This window comes from Schistocerca nitens, chromosome 7 (assembly GCF_023898315.1).
Source record: "Schistocerca nitens isolate TAMUIC-IGC-003100 chromosome 7, iqSchNite1.1, whole genome shotgun sequence".
Lineage (NCBI taxonomy): Eukaryota > Metazoa > Arthropoda > Insecta > Orthoptera > Acrididae > Schistocerca > Schistocerca nitens.
This window is the reverse complement of record NC_064620.1, coordinates 106,840,854-106,859,818: the sequence shown is the minus strand read 5'-3', so window position 1 is coordinate 106,859,818 and position 18,965 is coordinate 106,840,854. Positions and strand designations below refer to the sequence as shown.

At 39.9% G+C, this 18,965-nt stretch overlaps 1 protein-coding gene across 1 annotated transcript in view; it reads left to right on the top strand.

The window, feature by feature from the left end:
* LOC126195218 (dipeptidase 1-like) overlaps window positions 1-18,622 on the top strand; it is a 585,745-nt gene extending 567,123 nt beyond the window's left edge. The window contains exons 8-11 of the mRNA XM_049933736.1: window positions 563-653; window positions 4,958-5,033; window positions 5,257-5,407; window positions 18,399-18,622. Of these exons, the coding sequence (XP_049789693.1) occupies window positions 563-653; window positions 4,958-5,033; window positions 5,257-5,407; window positions 18,399-18,497 (417 nt within the window). The 3' untranslated portion in view covers window positions 18,498-18,622. The remainder of the gene's footprint in view (window positions 1-562; window positions 654-4,957; window positions 5,034-5,256; window positions 5,408-18,398) is intronic.
* Window positions 18,623-18,965: the final 343 nt, after the last annotated feature.

The following is an 18,965-nucleotide window of genomic DNA, read 5'->3' as shown; positions in this document are numbered from 1 at the left end:
ATACATTTTTCTTTTATCATTATTTCATTAATTCTTCATCTGTATACTTCATGTAACTGTCTGGTTCTCACGTTTATAGGTTGACTGACTATTCTGCTCACTATGTAAATTTTGTGTTAATTGGACCCAAAGGTGACAGAGTGCAACTGAATCCCTACAGAGCAATAAGTCACATAATTATCTAGGTTGTATGCTTGCCCAGATGGAGGATGACTACTAGGTTTGCATTCAGTTATGGGACACAAAATCAAATTTCGAGTCACACATACCTTCCAGGTACTGTCGTTCTATTCCACTGTATGTGATCAATAGCAAATGAAGAACTCTGTCTGAAGGTATGATGTGATCTTACCGACATCTTAAACCTCCGAATATTTAGAAACTGTCTTAATGTTTCATGTTGCTGCTGCTGCTGTTGCTGTTCTTTGATAATAACCCCCGAAGAACAGTATTTATGTCTGATGTGTAAAGATCCCAGTCTAATAATGTTATTTCTCACAAAGTCTTGACTTATTCTGTAGACTAATGCTCAGTTAGATAAATATTCATTCATTTCTTTCAGGCTCAAAATGGTGGTGTTGTAATGGTAAATTTCTACACTGAATTTGTGCAGTGCAACAAAACTGAACCAGCAACAATTGATACTGTTGTAGGTAAGCTATGGCTGAATTTCAGATTATTTGTCAGAAACCTATTACGTGTAGCATGTTACTGCTTTTGTTATTAGGCCTACCCATTTTATCATTATACACTGAGAGACAAAAAAATGAATCACCCAGAAGAAATGGTTGGAGGTCAGTGTAACTTCACACACATACACAAGACTTGTAGGTATGTAAATGATTTGAGTTGTAGTTCTCTGTTACTGTAGAACAATCACCACACAGTGCAGTAGCATTGTTCATGTTTAGTGTTATCAGCTCTGGCAGGGTATACAAGGAGCACGAACAGCATCAGATGTTGAATGATCACTGTGAAAGACATGGAGATGTCACATACTCACATGAGACAGTGTTATTAACACCCACAGTGTTTGAAAGGCACATTTTTGGGTGGTCTCCATTTGGCTGGCTGTCAGATTGTACAATATACAGATTTGTAGAGCATTTCGATGTGACAATTGCCTGATGTTGGACTGCATGGAAATGTGGGGGTAGGCGTACTCACCATAAATGTTCAGCTCGACCTCATCTGATGACCACAAGGGAGGATCATTACATCTGCACCTGCCATTCAAGAACAGGTGATGGACTCCCTTCAGTGTTCTATGTCATCCTGCACCACAGCAGTTGAACTAGGGAATCACCATCCCATGGGCAGGCTGTTGTTAATGCTACAACACAAACAGCTTCCACAATACAGATAGTTCCATTTGGAGTGGTACGGTGACAAGGAAATATGGATTACTGATAAATGTATCCATGTTTTGGAGAGGTGCAGTTATGTTACTCCTGCCATCATGTTGTGATGAACCATTGGGTGTGACTTCAGATCACAGCTGGTAGTGACTGAGGGAATTGTAACAGCACAATGGTACATCATGGAAGTCCTGTGTCTTCTTGTGTTATCTCTCATGTGGCAGTATTGTGGTGCCATTTTTCAACAGGACAATGCTGTCCACATATGGCATTTGTCTCTATGAACTGTCTGCATCATGATAAGGTACTTCTGTGTTCAGCAAGATCCCAAGATCTGGGAATGAGCTTGGATTCAGCTCTGCCCCAGTGCCATAATTCAGGATATCAAAGACTAGTTACAACAGTTTTGGGGCAGCTTGCCTCAGAAGATGCTACAGCTTTGACACAGTCCCCAAGTGCATCAGTTCATGCTTCCCAGCCAGATGGGGCATAACATCAAACTGATAAGAAGGCTCATGCTGCCAAGTTCTTAAATGTCAATTTGTCTAAGTTCTATAATCACTGGAATAACGTCACATGCCCTCTTAACTCATGAAGTTTCATTTCACTAGATTCTCTCTTTCACTGCAAACTGTAACAAATTGTATCTTACTGAACTCCTTTCTCTAAGAGGTTTTTAAAGCCATTTAAGAAATACATTGTTTCATTAAAAATATACATAGCTGCTCCCATATGTTGGTAAAGTGTTACCAATACAGCACATTACTTGCACCCACACATTATTATTTGAGGGAATCTTCATTTCAATACCTTGTATTGCTTGGAAAATATTTGGTATATAAAAGTTAGGTGGTTCTTCCTGTATATTTACATAGAAATTGGTACCAAGATTAAGTGTGTGTATAATGATTTGTTTATGAGATATTGTTAACAATAACCTGTTGTATTCAGCATCTTTTTTTATAGAATCAACAGGTATTTACCCATGAATTGGTTGAATTGCTTTAATTTACCCCATTTTAACTCTAAATTAATATTTAGTGTTTTGAAGGATAATTTCTTAGTTATAAGATTTTTTAATTAAACTTCAGATAATGTTTTCAGCCCTCCAGAATTATTACAATGATTTGTGCTGCCTATGACAATAATAATTTTGGAAAAGCTTTTGCTTCAAATATTTTCATTTATATGAAACTTCTCCAGTTACATAGTATAACTGCCAAGATATGAAACTATTTGAGATACACTGAACAAGGCAGCACTGGGGCTATCATACCTGTCTTGCATTCAGGAGTGACATTCAAACTCCTGTCACACCAGTCAGTTTTGTCTCCCATGGATTCCTAAATTGATGCAGGTGAATGCTAAGATGTTTCCTTTGAAAAGGACAAACATGATCTGCTTCTACAGTTACATACATATTCCACAAGCAAACATAAAGCGCATGGTGGAGGGTACCTTGTACCACTGCTAGTCATTTCCTTTCCTGTTCCACTTGCTAATAGATTGAGGGGAAGAATGGCTTTCTATATTCCTCCATACCAGATCTAATTTCTCTTATCTTCATGGCCCTTACATGAAACTTACATTGGTGCCAGTAAAACTATTCTGCAGTCAGTTTCAAATGCCAGCTCTTTAAATTTTCTGAATAGTGTTTCAGAAATATAATGTAGGCCTTCCTCCAGGAATTCCCATTTGAGTTTCCAAAGCACCTCTGTAGTACTCGCATATTGATTGAACCTACTGGTAAAAAATCTTGTGCTTTCCTATCAAATTGCTTTGATGTCTTCCTTTAATCTGAACTGGAGGAGATCCCAAATAATCAGTACTAAAGAATAGGTTGCATTATGTTTTATACATGGTTTCCATTATGCATGAGCTACACTTACCCAAAATTCTCTCTATAAATTGAAGTCGACTACCTGGCTTCCCTACTACCAACCTTACATGCTCATTTCATTTCAGATCACTGTGCAGAATAATGCCTAGTTATTCAAATGGCATGACTGTGTCAAGCAGCATACTACCAATATCATATTCGAACATTGTGGGATTGTTCCTACTCATCGTCATTGACTTACATTTTTCTACACTTAAGCCAAGCTGCCATTCATCACACTAACTAGAAATTTCATGTAACTCATATTGTATCCACCTCCATCCACTTATTACTGTTCACCTTGTGCCTGTCAAGATTTTTCTAGAAACTCAAATCTTCTAATTTCACTAACATATTACTTTGGTTAAAGAATATTTTTTGACTCAGAAAAGTTAGAGCTTCAAGACAGCAACAGTGGATTTTTGAAAGGTTCACATTATAGATTAAAAAATTCAGGAATACTTGTTGTTCTTATTGTTTTTGTTGTGGTTGTGTGTTTGATGCAGCTCTCCATGCTACTCTATCCTGTGTAAGCCTCTTCATCTCCAAATAACTGCGGCAACCTACATCCTTCTGAATCTGTTTAGTGTATTCATCTCTTGTACTCCCTCTATGATTTTTACCCTCCACACTTCCCTCCAATACTAAATTGGTGATCCCTTGATGCCTCAGGACATATCCTACCAACCAATCCCTTCTTCTAGTCAAGTTGTGCCACAGATTCCTCTTCTCCCCAATTCTGTTCAGTTCCTTCTCATTAGTTACTTCAGTTCCTTCTCATTAGTTACAAGATCTACCCATCTAATCTTCAGCATTCTTCTGTAGCAGCACATTTCGAAAGCTTCTATTCTCTTCGAGTCTACACTGTTTAACATCCACGTTTCACTTTCATACATGGCTACACCCCATGCAAATAATTTCAGAAAAGTCTTCCTGACTCTTAAATCTATCCTTGATTGTTACCAAATTGCTCTTCTTCAGAAATGCTTTCCTCACCAAGATATTCGACAATGTATTTTTATAGGGTACAATTGCTGTAATTTTGGATTATCAGTATCATTGGAAAGGAAGAATACAGTTTGTACGTCACGATCACACTATAGACACTTTTATTGTTACAAGATGACGGTTTCAACAGTCTTATGTTGCCATCTTGTGATCTTATGGAACTTGTTACAAAGTTGTCATGTAATTGAACTCGTGTAATGTAATAAGGCACTTCCATAATAATTTCCATAAAATCAGATGATGGCAGCATAAGACTGTTTAAACTGATCATCTTGGAACAATAGAAGTGTCTACATAGTGTATGAAGTGTGTTCTTCATTTTCAATGAATTTGTAATATGCACATTTGCCAGTTGTGCTGAAGTTTTGCCACATGGTAAGTAAAAATTTGTTAAAAGGCTGGTTGGTGTAGCTCAAAGTAAACATTAAAAAAAGCCAGAAACTTCCTGAGATATTTTTCCCTACATGATTTTGGACATTTTTATCATTGCTTAAGAAAACAAAAGTGTTTACTTTGAACATCTGACAATAAAATGGGGAATGGAACAACTGAAAAAGCATCAAACTTTTTTTTTAGTGTCAAGTTTTCATTGGTCACTTGCTTGTTCAGTATAGTATCTACATAATTATTCTTTTAGCAAGCATTATTCTGCAGTGTGCTTGATTCGGTATGTTATAAATCTGATTTTGTTTGTATGTAACCTTTGTTTCAGACCATATCAATCACATTAGGAGAGTAGCAGGTGTTGATCATGTTGGTATTGGTGCTGACTATGATGGTGTTAATGAGTGAGTTCAAACAATATCAGTCATGCATTAAAAATGAGATAAATTTCAATTTTAACTTTTCATTTGCATACCTTTTGACTGCCTGGGCTATATGAACATCTCATCCAAATAGCTAGTGTCTGCAGACATGAAAGCATAATTATGAATGTGTTCAGAATGGAAAAAAAGAAAAAAAATTGCTTCTGCACATATTACACCTGAGTTAATGTTGCGATTGTTACAGCATGCCTCTAGGCCTGGAAGATGTTGCATCATATCCATTTATCTTTGAACGTCTCATGAACCCAAAACCTGGTGAACCAACATGGAACAATACAGATCTTCAAAAGCTGGCTGGACGGAATCTGCTGAGAGTGCTGCACAAAGTAGAGATGGTATGTCCAAAAAGAACATAAAATTTTGTCAAGAAAATATTGTTAACCATTTTTTCAAAACAGATTTTCTAAAATTTCTTTTTAACATTTTTTCTTTTAAAAAGTTAAATACTCACCCCTTTTTTAAAAAACTTTGTACTGACAATTGTAATAAGGGATGTATCAAAAAGGATTTCACAATGTTGAAAATTTGTACAAAGTTATTCATACGACTTCCAGACTTTGCCTTGGTTATCTTGAAGGAAAATAGATCAAGTTTTGACACGTGTGGTACACTAGTATAGGTTTGTGCCAGGACAAGTGCTAGCAACAGTTGCAGTAATAATTACTGCCTTTCCAGTTCTTAGTATACTAATGTATGTTTTGGTTTAAAGTTTCAAAGTCTACAACAACTGTGCTATGTAATTTTTATACAGTGTATGGTAAGGAATCCTCCCAGCAGGCCTACTGTTTGAGTGGCATAAGTGTTTTATTGAAACGGGATGTGATGTAAGACATAACAAATCCTTTGTCATCCCTATGTGTTTGATTATATCGTGGAGCAAGTGAGACAAAGCTTTGTGAACAGCCCTACAAAATCAACCTGGTGTCTTTCTAGAGAGCAGAGCATCCCACGTATGATTGTTTGGTCTTTGGTAAGTAAACAGTTGCATTCCAAACTATACAAGTTTACAATGGTGCAAGAACTAAAAGACACTGATAAAACATGCTTGATAACTCACTACAGTATAAGTGAATAGCTCTGCTCAACTGTATAAGAATATATGATGTTATAAATATGACAAATGAAATCACAACATCAAGGAATAGGGCTGTTAAGCACATAATTTCTTATATTATAAAAACACTTATTAGTTGTATATTGTATTAAACATAAGATATATTCATATGAATTCAGCATAGAAAAAAATTTTGTAAAGATATTAAATAGTTGTTAAAATGTATCGTGACAAATCCTGTATCACAAATGTGATCATTGGGATGATAATAAATAAATAAATAAATAAATAAATAAATAAATAAATAAATAAATTGCTCATGATGACTTTCGTGTGGAAATACTTCATTATTTTGATGAAGATTTTGCTGGAAAAATTATCCTCAGTGATGAGTTGACTTTACCACTTATGTGAAAAGTTGATACAAACAACTGTAAGATATGGGGCAGTTAAAATCCATGAAAATCCTTGGAACATGAATGTGACAGCTCAAAACTGAATGTGTTTTGCGCACTGAGCAAGAGCAAAGTACAGACCCTTCCTTTTCCAGGAAAAATCTATCAACAGTGTATTTTGGAAGTTTTTAATCTCCAGATTGATGTTGATGACCAAGAACGCAGTGTATTATTTATGCAAGATGATGCAATGCCAGGCTACACATCTGATGTCCAGGATGTTATAAATGTCTACTTTCATAATAAGAAGAAGAGCCAAGGTGCGCCAGTCAGACAGCCCCAACATTGACCGGATCTGACACCTCTTGACCTATTTTTCTTTGTTATTCCCCCCCCCCCCCCCCTGTGGATTCATTGAGGATACCATATTTGTTCCACCCTTACTGGCTTCTCTTCCAGAGCTCAGAGCTAGAACCTACCTCACAATTGAACAAGTCACACCTGACACACTACAGCGAATTTGATAAGAAATCAACTTCAGATGGCGTGTGTCTCGCATATCCAATGGAAGTCACATTGGACCTGTTTAAGTATAAGGTATTAATCATTACGTATTTTTCTACAAAATGACGCACAAATCTTGTCTGTGAGTTAAATGCATAAATTGAGTTGAGTTTTCAAAGTTGTTAAGTCCTTTTTGATACACCCATTAATCAGCCCAGATTTCTCAAGTCCATTGTTCAGTGAATTTATTTAAATATGTTGCATTGTGATCTCTCTACTATTTAACCAAATGTATCTTATTTCATCTGTCATTTGTAACTGTTTGTTTATTGTATCACAAGGAAAATTCGCTTGAGAAAACTACAAAATTATGAGACAGAAATACTGACCAAAACGTACCTTCAGGACGCACAGTTTTTAGTACTGCAAGTAGGTACACATTAAAGTACATGTCACTATCCTTAGTGAGTTCCTTGGGGAGGAAAGAGGGATGTGTTTGTGATGATTAATGAGAGGGACGTATCTGTAGAGAGGAGAAAGGGAGACCAGTTTAAGTTTTCTGACAATGAAAAGTGAAGAATCCATTGTAAAAATTACCAACTAATGAAAAATAACCAAGTTTGGCAGTTTTATTAATGCAATAGCAGTGCAAACTAGTAATCAGGAATGAAATGCACTAAACCTGTTAATCACCTTGAAATTCTACACTTTAAAATTAATAAAATAATTTCCCGTAGCAGCTTTTGCTTGCAGATATTTTCACATAAAAAGTTCCAACTATGCTTAGAAACAGTTTAAAAATGTTGTTTCTTCCTTTTAAAATATAAAATCAAGCATTAAAATAATTAAGGAGTAAAGGAGACCACTTAACAAACAGTAGAGGAATGGAGTTGTTGACAAACACACAAAAAAGCGAAAGAAAGCTTGATATACCAAACAGTTTCCATTTCCTTTGTTCTGGCGTCCCCTCCCAATCCATGCCTCCACCTCACCCTCATTGTGCACAGTACCTCACTGTACCCATATATCACCTGCCTAACCAGATGCACTTGCCATCACTCCCTCCCTCCCACTTTCCTAGCCAGAAAACCTGTTGCCTTCCTCCAAGCCACTAGCTACCCATTCCCGGCCCCTCTTCTTGTGCACTGCACGCCCCCCCCCCCCCCCACTCTCTCTCTCTCTCTCTCTCTCTCTCTATCTCTCTCTCTCTATCTCTCTATCTATCTATCTATCTATCTCTCCTCCCTCTCTTCCTGGATATAGCACTGCAACCATAAGATTCACTGTTTTTGTGCTATTTAATACTTCTTGCAATTTCTATGCTGGTAGTGTCTCCGAAACTAGCATCTAATAACGGTTCCTACAGGAATCTTTCTGAAGAAATCTCTTTCATCTGCCACTATTTGGAATAATCCTGTAACATAAGTTGCAAATATTTTTTTTTCTATTATTCTCTCTCCCATAGCAGTTACTGTGCCAGTTCTCATTTATTTTCTGTTTGATGAAATTCCAGTTTATTTTTTTCTTTGTGCTTCTGTACCTGTAGTAAAAAGGTGGACTTAGTAAAATAATTAGAAGTCTGCTCTTTTTCTCTCAGAACTGTAACAGCTACTTTCCAAACCAACCCACCCGGTTCTCTTCAGCTCATCAAGCTACATTCACAGATGTGTGCTTATGTTTTCCCAGCGTATTTCTAATTTGTAGAATTCTTGGGGGTCCATGATATTTCAGCAAACAGGCTTGCTTCCATCTTCAGGCGGTCCTTGATGACTGCTACTCCACTCCTGTCAGTGTTCTTTACATGCTGGCTGTTACTCCTTCCACCACTCTACTCCTATTGCTAAATCTTGTGGCCAATGCAAAGGATGGTGGCAGTAGTGGGAGTAGTGGCTCCCAGCTACAAACTCTGGTCTGCAGTGTCCACACTATCTCTGTTGGATGTAGACCTCCCCGTAAACGAATCCTTTTCTTTTTCTAGGCTCAGTGCAAGGTTCCATGCCAGACTCAATCATATGTTGCTTTCTTTATTTTGACCCTGATTTCAGTGGCTTCTTCAGTCATGCAGTCCCAGAAGGAGGAAGCCTGCTGAGTTTTTGATGTTTTTGTGTTCTGTAGTACAGCCATAGTAGTTGGCCATGGCCAATTCGGTGGTATGGTGTGACTCATTATGGCATATGTGTTCGCAGCATCTCTCTTCTATAATGTGTACAGTTTCTCCAATGTATGCTTTGCTGTAATGGCAAGGGATTTGGTAGACCGCTTGTTTTGCAAAGACCTAGCAGTGTCAATATTTCAGGCAGTGGTCGAAATAAATATTTAACATTATATAGCTTCTAGGTCTTGCCAACAAATGGGATGTGCTCTTCTTTTTTTTAATCCTGCTGTTGCCTAAAGGTACACCTTACCTGCTTGCTGCTGTACTCATTTTTCCAGAATCTTGTCTCGACATTCTTCAGATCAGTTGTAAGTTTGTCTTGGTCATGGATGGATTGTGCCCTGTGAAAATTGTATGTAAAATGCCTTCACCCTGGGAGTTGTGGTGATTACTGGAGGCATGCAGATACATATCAGTGTGTATTGGTTTTCTGTACACACAGTGTCCCAGCTTGCCATCTGGTTTCCATTTCACTGGAACATCCAGAAATGGGAGGGCACCATCCTGTTCCACCTCCATGGTAACTGCTGCGAATTCGGGTCACTGAGGAATTCACTTAAGCTATCCCGTCCATGAGACCAGATGATGAACATGTCATTTGTGTAATGATAAACATCAACACTGCTAGACTCAATGAAAGATGATGTAGGCCTGCACAAACCAGGAGTCTCCCAAAAAAAAAAAAAAAGCTCCGTCTTGAGGCCACAAGTGGCCCTTCCGGGACCGTCCGGCCGCCGTGTCATCTTCCGAGGAGGATGCGGATAAGGAGGGGCGTGTGGTCAGCACACCGCACTCCCGACCGTTAGGACGGTATTCTTTGAGGAGTCTCCCAAACATTGGGGAAAATGTTTGCACAATAGGAGAAAGGTGTCATAAACAGGAATGCCACACTGAATCACACCAGACCAACAAATCAGCCGTGGTTGACTACAGTGTAAAAACTGACCATACTATGGCCTACAATAACACCAAAGTACTCGGGCAATATTCCACCTTCTGGGATTGTGTGAATAAAGAGACAACTGAAATCAGAGTCTAAGATGGTATAGTTAACAGTCAGGCATGGAACACTACACTGAGCCAGGAGGGTGGGGGGGGGGGGGGGGGGATAAAAAATAAAATAAAAAAATCCATACCCCATGGAAAGGTCCACACCTGACAGCAGTAGTGTGGACACTGGAGACCAGAGTTTGGAGCTTGGCAGCTGCATGAATAGCAGTAGGAGTGGAGCAGTGGAGGGTATAATGGCCAGCATTTAAAGGACGCTGACAGGAGCAGAGCAGCAGACATCAGGAAGCAGCTGAAGATGACAACAAACCTGTTTGCCAAAATATGGTGGAGTAATTATGATGTGAACCAGCAGGGTACCCGAGATTTCTACAAATTACATTCAGACATTGATCTCCACCTGGCTAATAGATCCATTTATTTATTTATACATCGTATGGTAATACTTTTTTAAAGATTTCACATTACTACACGTCAACATTTAAGCACAGCTCTCTACAAATAATAACAGCTCTGGATGCAGAGCTGCTTCAGGCATTGTGGGAAACAGTTTTGTTGCCAGCAGCATTTCCATTCATCGATGGAATTGAATTAGGTTTCCATGAGAGACCTGGCTGTGATGAGAGTGGGATGTCTTGATCTTAGTCTTTTTCGCTCTGCAGGGAATACATCATCCACTATTGGAAGGTCAGTGTTACTAACAATTTTCTGGTATTCACACAGTAGGGTGCTCTTCTGTCTGATATCAGGAGGTGAAGTGTGGCTCAAGACAGGTAGTCAGTATGTGGGAAAGGATCGTATTGACCCACTAACAATGCGCATGGCCCTGTTAAGTTATACATTTATCTTTTTTACATGTGGGCAATTAAGCCAGACATGCACACAGTACTCTGCTGCTGAGTATGCCAAACCAAGTGCTGATACCTGGAGAGTGTCTGCTGATAATCCCCAGTGAGAGCTGTAAAGTTTATGGAGAATGATGTTTCTGTTTTTGAGCTTAGCAGATGTTCATGTCAAGTGCTCCTTAAAAGAGTGTCTTATCTAATGTGATACCGAGGTATTTTGGGTGTATATTATTATTGTGTCTCACTGTTTTAGAGGCACAAAACGCGTGGGTGTTTTCTGCTCATTACTAGATGCAAATAAGTAGGAGGCAAAGTTGATAGGAGCTGAAGGAGTCCAGGTTGCAATAATATGTGGTACGGCACACTGTTAGAGAGAAGGATTATTATTCAAGAAACACATAGTACAATGAAATTACTTATCTTCAGTAGTTTGTAGGACTGCAGTTGCAGCTATGAACTGACAATCTCGTAACATGGAATACCATGAACTAATACAACATATTCTCAGGGACTAAGCCTGATGGGCCCTCCTCAGAGAATCAATGCAAACAGTATAGAACTGGCTGAGGGCCGATTATGAAAGTGTGTCTGCCTAGGTTGAAATCTAGGTAAATAGTGAACAAGGCACACTCCAGTTCCATCGAGCTGCACTGCCTGCTAGAGTGCACTGTGCTCGGCAGACAACGGGCTGCCAACCTTTTGTTGCCGCGGCATTGTAGTAGTATCTGTGGCAAGATACTACAATTATGATGAAGTTTGTCTCCTTCAAAATAGACATTGAGGGCTCTGTGTGCCAATCCATTGGACAGACGAAAACATGGAACTTATATTTTATTTGAGTTTGGTATTAACTTCCATTTGCAGAAATAGTGGTTTAAGATGTGTAGATCAGAAGTTAGGGTTTCTTCAGTTCTTTCAAAAGTTTGGTGTTGGGTAGCTATTGCCCAGATGTCTTCGTAGCCAAACTTTCTGGACTGTGTTTGAGGGATATCAGGTATATACAGATCTTAGAAACCTCTGACTGAAGCAGAAATGCCAGTTACAAATTGCACCTCAATTTTGGCATCCATTATTGAATAACTTCCCCACATACAGACTTGACATATGTGTGAGCTGCATCTGGCAGTGGGCAGTGGTACTTTCCTAGATATATTGATAACCCTGTCAGTCAGACCCTTTGTAGACTGACAATATTAAGGTCATCTACTCCAGAAACATACTTCAAGAGTCATTTTTTTTTATCCACCTCAACAAACCCATCCATACGATGAACTAGTCATTGACCATAGCTCCCCTTGCCAAATTGCTACTGTCAAACTGTGAGTAACTGCAAATTCAACCATGTCATTGCAGAACTTGTTGCTTACCACAATATCAACAATTTCAACACTTGTGATTTTAAGTCATCTGTTCCAGCACCACCTTTTCTGAATTGCACAATCTCCCATTCTCTGTGAACCTTTTGGCCAAAAACTTCATTAATCACCATAGTTGCGCTCACCCCTTTCCTATTTCACCATTTTGCACTCTCATCCTCTTCTGTTCAGTCATATCTCTCTCTCTCTCTCTCTCTCTCTCTCTCTCTCTCTCTCTCTCTCTCTGTGTGTGTGTGTGTGTGTGTGTGTGTCTGTCTGTCTGTCTCCTCCTCTTGCTCTCACTCTCTCATGTCCATCCTCATAGTTTGTCTGTAAGTGAATAATCGACTGATGTTATTTTGTCATTATTGGTTTCCTGTTTCTATTCTGAAACTTAAATCATCACAAGATTATTCTGAATTAAAAAGAGGGACTTCCTTCATTCTTAATGTACATCTACAGTCACATCGATACTCCACACTCCACCTTAAGCTGCATGGTCGAGGGTACCCTGTACCACTGCAAGTCATTTTCTTTCTTGTTCCACTTGCAAATAGAGTGAGGGAAAAATGACTGTCTATATACACTCCTGGAAATTGAAATAAGAACACCGTGAATTCATTGTCCCAGGAAGGGGAAACTTTATTGACACATTCCTGGGGTCAGATACATCACATGATCACACTGACAGAACCACAGGCACATAGACACAGGCAACAGAGCATGCACAATGTCGGCACTAGTACAGTGTATATCCACCTTTCGCAGCAATGCAGGCTGCTATTCTCCCATGGAGACGATCGTAGAGATGCTGGATGTAGTCCTGTGGAACAGCTTGCCATGCCATTTCCACCTGGCGCCTCAGTTGGCCCAGCGTTCGTGCTGGACGTGCCGACTGCGTGAGACGATGCTTCATCCAGTCCCAAACATGCTCAATGGGGGACAGATCCGGAGATCTTGCTGGCCAGGGTAGTTGACTTACACCTTCTAGAGCACGTTGGGTGGCACGGGATACATGCGGACGTGCATTGTCCTGTTGGAACAGCAAGTTCCCTTGCTGGTCTAGGAATGGTAGAACGATGGGTTTGATGACGGTTTGGATGTACCGTGCACTATTCAGTGTCCCCTCGACGATCACCAGTGGTGTACGGCCAGTGTAGGAGATCGCTCCCCACACCATGATGCCGGGTGTTGGCCCTGTGTGCCTCGGTCGTATGCAGTCCTGATTGTGGCGCTCACCTGCACGGCGCCAAACACGCATACGACCATCATTGGCACCAAGGCAGAAGCGACTCTCATCGCTGAAGACGACACGTCTCCATTCGTCCCTCCATTCACGCCTGTCGCGACACCACTGGAGGCGGGCTGCACGATGTTGGGGCGTGAGCGGAAGACGGCCTAATGGTGTGCGGGACCGTAGCCCAGCTTCATGGAGACGGTTGCGAATGGTCCTCGCCGATACCCCAGGAGCAACAGTGTCCCTAATTTGCTGGGAAGTGGCGGTGCGGTCCCCTACGGCACTGCGTAGGATCCTACGGTCTTGGCGTGCATCCGTGCGTCGCTGCGGTCCGGTCCCAGGTCGACGGGCACGTGCACCTTCCGCCGACCACTGGCGACAACATCGATGTACTGTGGAGACCTCACGCCCCACGTGTTGAGCAATTCGGCGGTACGTCCACCCGGCCTCCCGCATGCCCACTATACGCCCTCGCTCAAAGTCCGTCAACTGCACATACGGTTCACGTCCACGCTGTCGCGGCATGCTACCAGTGTTAAAGACTGCGATGGAGCTCCGTATGCCACTGCAAACTGGCTGACACTGACGGCGGCGGTGCACAAATGCTGCGCAGCTAGTGCCATTCGACGGCCAACACCGCGGTTCCTGGTGTGTCCGCTGTGCCGTGCGTGTGATCATTGCTTGTACAGCCCTCTCGCAGTGTCCGGAGCAAGTATGGTGGGTCTGACACACCGGTGTCAATGTGTTCTTTTTTCCATTTCCAGGAGTGTACATCTGTATGAGCACTAATTTCTTGTATTTTATCATCACGGTCCTTATGCACTATGTATGTTAGAGACAACTGAATCGTTCTCCAGTCAGCTTCAAATGCCAACTCTCTAAATTTTCTCAATAGTGTTCCTCAAGAAGAACATTACCTGTCCTCCAGGGATTCCCATTTGAATTCCCAAATCGTCTCCATACCACTTTCATATTGTTCAGACCTACCAAATCTAGCAGCTTGCCTCTGGATTGCTTCAGTGTCTTCCTTTAATCCAACCTGGTTCGGATCTCAAACAGTCGAGCAGTACTCAACAATAGTTTGCACTAGCATCCTATGTGCAGTCTCCTTTACAGATGAACCACACTTTCCTAGAATTCTCCCAATAAACCGAAGTTGACTACTCACCTTTCATACCACAATCATTATAAGCTCATTCCATTTCATATCATTTGCAACGTTACACTTATATATTTAAATGACGTGACTGTGTCAAGAACATTAGAGATTTGGTTTCCTACTCATCTGCATTAACTTAGATTTTTCTAAATTTAGAGCTAGTTGCCATTTATCACACTAACTAGAAATTTCATCCAAGTCATCTTGTGTCGTCCTATAGTCACTCAACTTTGACACCTTATCATATACCACAGCAATAGCAAACAACCACAGACTGCTGCCCACTTTGTCCACCAAATCATTTATGTATACAGAGAATAGTAGTGGCCCTGTCACATTTCCATGGGGTACTGCTGATGATACCCTTATCTCTGTTGAACACTCACCATCGAGGACAGTATACTGGGTTCTAAACTTTTAGAAGTCATTGAGCCACTCACATATCTGTGAACCTATTCTATATGCCCGCATCTTTAACAGCCTGCAATGAAGCACCACATCCAACGCTTTCCAGAAATCTAGAAATAAGGAATTTACCTGTTACCTTCATCCATAGTTTGCAATATATCATGTGAGGGAAGGGTAAGCTGAAGTTTGCACGAGCAATGCTTCCTAAAACAACACAGATTTATGGACATTAAGCTTCTCAGTCTGAATAAAATTTATCATATTCAAACTGAGAATAAGGTCAAGGATCCTGGAGCAAACCAATTTTGGAGATATTGGTCTGTAATTTTGCGGGTCCGTTCTTTAGCTGTGCATATACACAAGAGTTGGGGCTTTGTTCTGGGTGAGAAATTCACAATAAATTCAAGCTAAGTAAGAGGCCAATGCATAGAGTACTCTTCGAGAACTGAATTGGGGTTGCATCCAGACCTGGTGACTTATTTGTTTTCAACTCCTTCAGATGTTTCTCTATGCCAGGGATGCTTATTATTATGTCATCCATACAGGAGACTGTTCAATGATCAAACATCAGTTTGTTTGTATGATACTCCTGCGTGAATGATTTCTTGAACATGAAATTAAAAACTTATTATTTCATTTTGCTATCTTCGACTGCCACACCAGACTGGTCAACAAGTGACTCTATGGAAGCCTTAGATCTACTTAGCCATTTCACATAGGACCAGATTTTCTCAGGTTCTCTGCCATATCCTTTGCTTATGATGGTGGTGGTAGTCGTATGCTTTGTGTATAGATCTTTTCACAGATGCACGAATCTCTGCAAACCTTTGGCTAAAATGGTTCAAATGGCTCTGAGCACTATGGGACTTAACATCTGTGGTCATCAGTCCCCTAGAACTTAGAACTACTTAAACCCAACTAACCTAAGGACATCACACACAGCCATGCCCGAGGCAGGATTGGAACCTGCGACTGTAGCTGTCACGCGGTTCCAAACTGAAGCGCCTAGAACCACACGGCCACACCGGCCGGCTCCGCATACCTTTTCTGGTCATCATTTGCACATTCTCTTTTGAACTGAAAGTGCAAAAACCTCTGCTTCCTCAGCATTTCCAAATCTCATTGCTAATAATTCTCCAGACCATGATTTACAATCTGCTTGTACTTTATCCATAATTACTCTGGCTCATTTGTAGCTAGAAGGTCTAAGATCTTACCACTGTGTGTGGGCTGCCAAACAGCTGCTTAAGACAATTTTCAGAAAATGTATTCTAAAAGTACTTCAGATGACTGACTGTCTGTACCCACTGCAATGAATCGATAGACATCCCAGTCAATATTTGGTAAGTCAAAGTCACCTCCAGCTAGCAATGCAAGAGCTGTGTATTTACATGCTAATGACCATAAACTTTCTTGGAATGACTCTACAACTGTCACAGCATAATTGGATGGCTGGTAAAAACACATAATAATTAACTTGGTTTCATCTAGACCTGTTATACACAACCAAATAACTTCACTGCTACACTCAACTTTGACCTCAACAGAGAAAATATTTTTGTCAACTGCAATGAACACTCCCCCTCCTATGGCCTCTAACCTGTCTTTCTGAGACATGTTCCATGATCGCTAAATATCTCAGAGCTTTTCACTTCAGGTCTCAGCCAGCACTCATTCCTGAGTCCTTTTACTCTCCAGAGAGAGCGAAATGAAAGTTTCTGATATCAGAAATAGACAAATGACATGTAAATTTCCTTGTGAAACAATATTGTCATACCTAAAAAGAAACTGCAAAAGGGAACAGACATTCATATGGCCAGAATGCTAGTTATTTACATTAACACAGAATGAGGTTGGCCACTGTGTTCAATAAAATTTAATCATTTAGCAATCAAACAATAAGTTGTTACTACTCATCATGTGGTGTTAGAACACACACATAAAAGACAGTTGTAATTGGCAAGCTTGTGGAGCCAGTGGCTCCTTCTTCCTACATAAGGGTAGAAGGGGAAGGAAGAAGGGTGAACGAAAAGGACTGGAGAGGTCTAGGAAAATGGGTAGACTTCGGGAAAGTCACCCAGAACCATGCCGTCAGTAAGTCTCCCCTGACCTGTGGTTCCGGGTGACTCCTGAAATCTACCCCTCTTCCTAGACCTCTCCAGTCCTTTTCCTTCATCCCTTTTTGTTCTCCTTCAACCCTTCTGGCAGAAGAAGGAACCACTGTCTCTGAAAGCTTGCCAATTACCACTGTCTTTTATCTATTTGTTCTGCCACTGTTTGGTGAGTAGATTTATCTAGCCAATTAAATAATTTTTTCAATAATTGTTTTTGTTGTTAAATGAGTTGTTACTGTATTGCAAAAGCAAACACTACATACAAGAAGTTTAAAAGTCACCTTCCTGTTTAATTTTTTTCTCAAAACTGTAACCATAATTACCTTCTTGTATGGGAAATGTACTCTTAAACTGTAGCAGGAAAAGCTCCATTAATTCATTTCTGCAGCATCTTTCCTCAAAAATTCACCATCAGCAATTAGCAACAGAATTGTGAAATTCTATATTACAATACCACGAGTATCTGAATAAGATTTTTCACTCTTTTACCAGCAACCAGTAAGGTAAAATCTTCTGGCATGGAGAAGCAACGGGTAATCTCAGCTTGCTTTTCTTTGCAACATAGCACCTAGTATCAAATTATTATAATCATTTTTGTTGCATACAGATTATCTACAACTGTAGTAAGTAGACTCATTCATATATCCTACCAGAATCAAATGACAGCTAATAAAGCAGTGTAAGTTTTGTGAGAATGTACTGCAGCTCCCTCTAAATGTTTGTAAAATCTGTGGAAAACATTGTGTTTGTAAAACACTGAACTTCAGGATGGTGGCACTAACTACATACAAGAAACAGTGTGAATTAATTAAATTCATACTGCAGTCTGTATGAAACGGACACTTCTGTAATGCAATAAAAACATGTCTCATAAGTTTTTAAGTTCAATAATTTGAACTTTAACAAGTTAACAGAAAATGAAGACATGGGTAGGTGCAAGGAATAAATGTTAATTTCATCAATAGAGGAGAAAATATTTTATCAGACCTACTGTTGATTTTATTGCTTTTATGACCATATGAATTATGCATGTTGCTGTCCTGCTTGTGGATTGTGACACATATATGAAAATAATTTTTCTTTTGTTTTTAGGTGAGGGATGAAATGGCCAAAAAAGGTGTGAAACCCTATGAAAATCTCATACCACCATCTGATTTGGGTAATAATACAAACTGTCGCTCAGATGGATAAGGAGTGTGTGTCGTGTGTCTTGTGATTTGTATGTTTGTACATAATATGTGAACAAAAACTTTTATAATCTTTATTAAAAAATCCATGTGATTACATAATTTTTATTATATATTTATTTGAAAATATATTTTTTTTTATTTATGGGTTTCATATAGCACTAGAACCATTTGTTCATTCAAATTGAGTAGGAGAACCTTCAACAATGGGGAACAAGTTGAAGTATATGAGGGCTGTTCAAAAAGCAAGGTGACTTTTCAAATTACACTTGATTATCAATCTTTTTTTTTTGTTATGTTGGTACACATGTCCTGAACATATGTTCACAGTTTCAACTGTACAGTGTATTGTTGGCAGAAGAGCCAACACCGTGTTGCTAGAGGAGGCCGAAATGCACGCGTTTAATTACACGCAGTCTGGCGTGAGGTCTGGAACAGGACAATGGCTTGAGAATTGCAAATAAAGTACGTA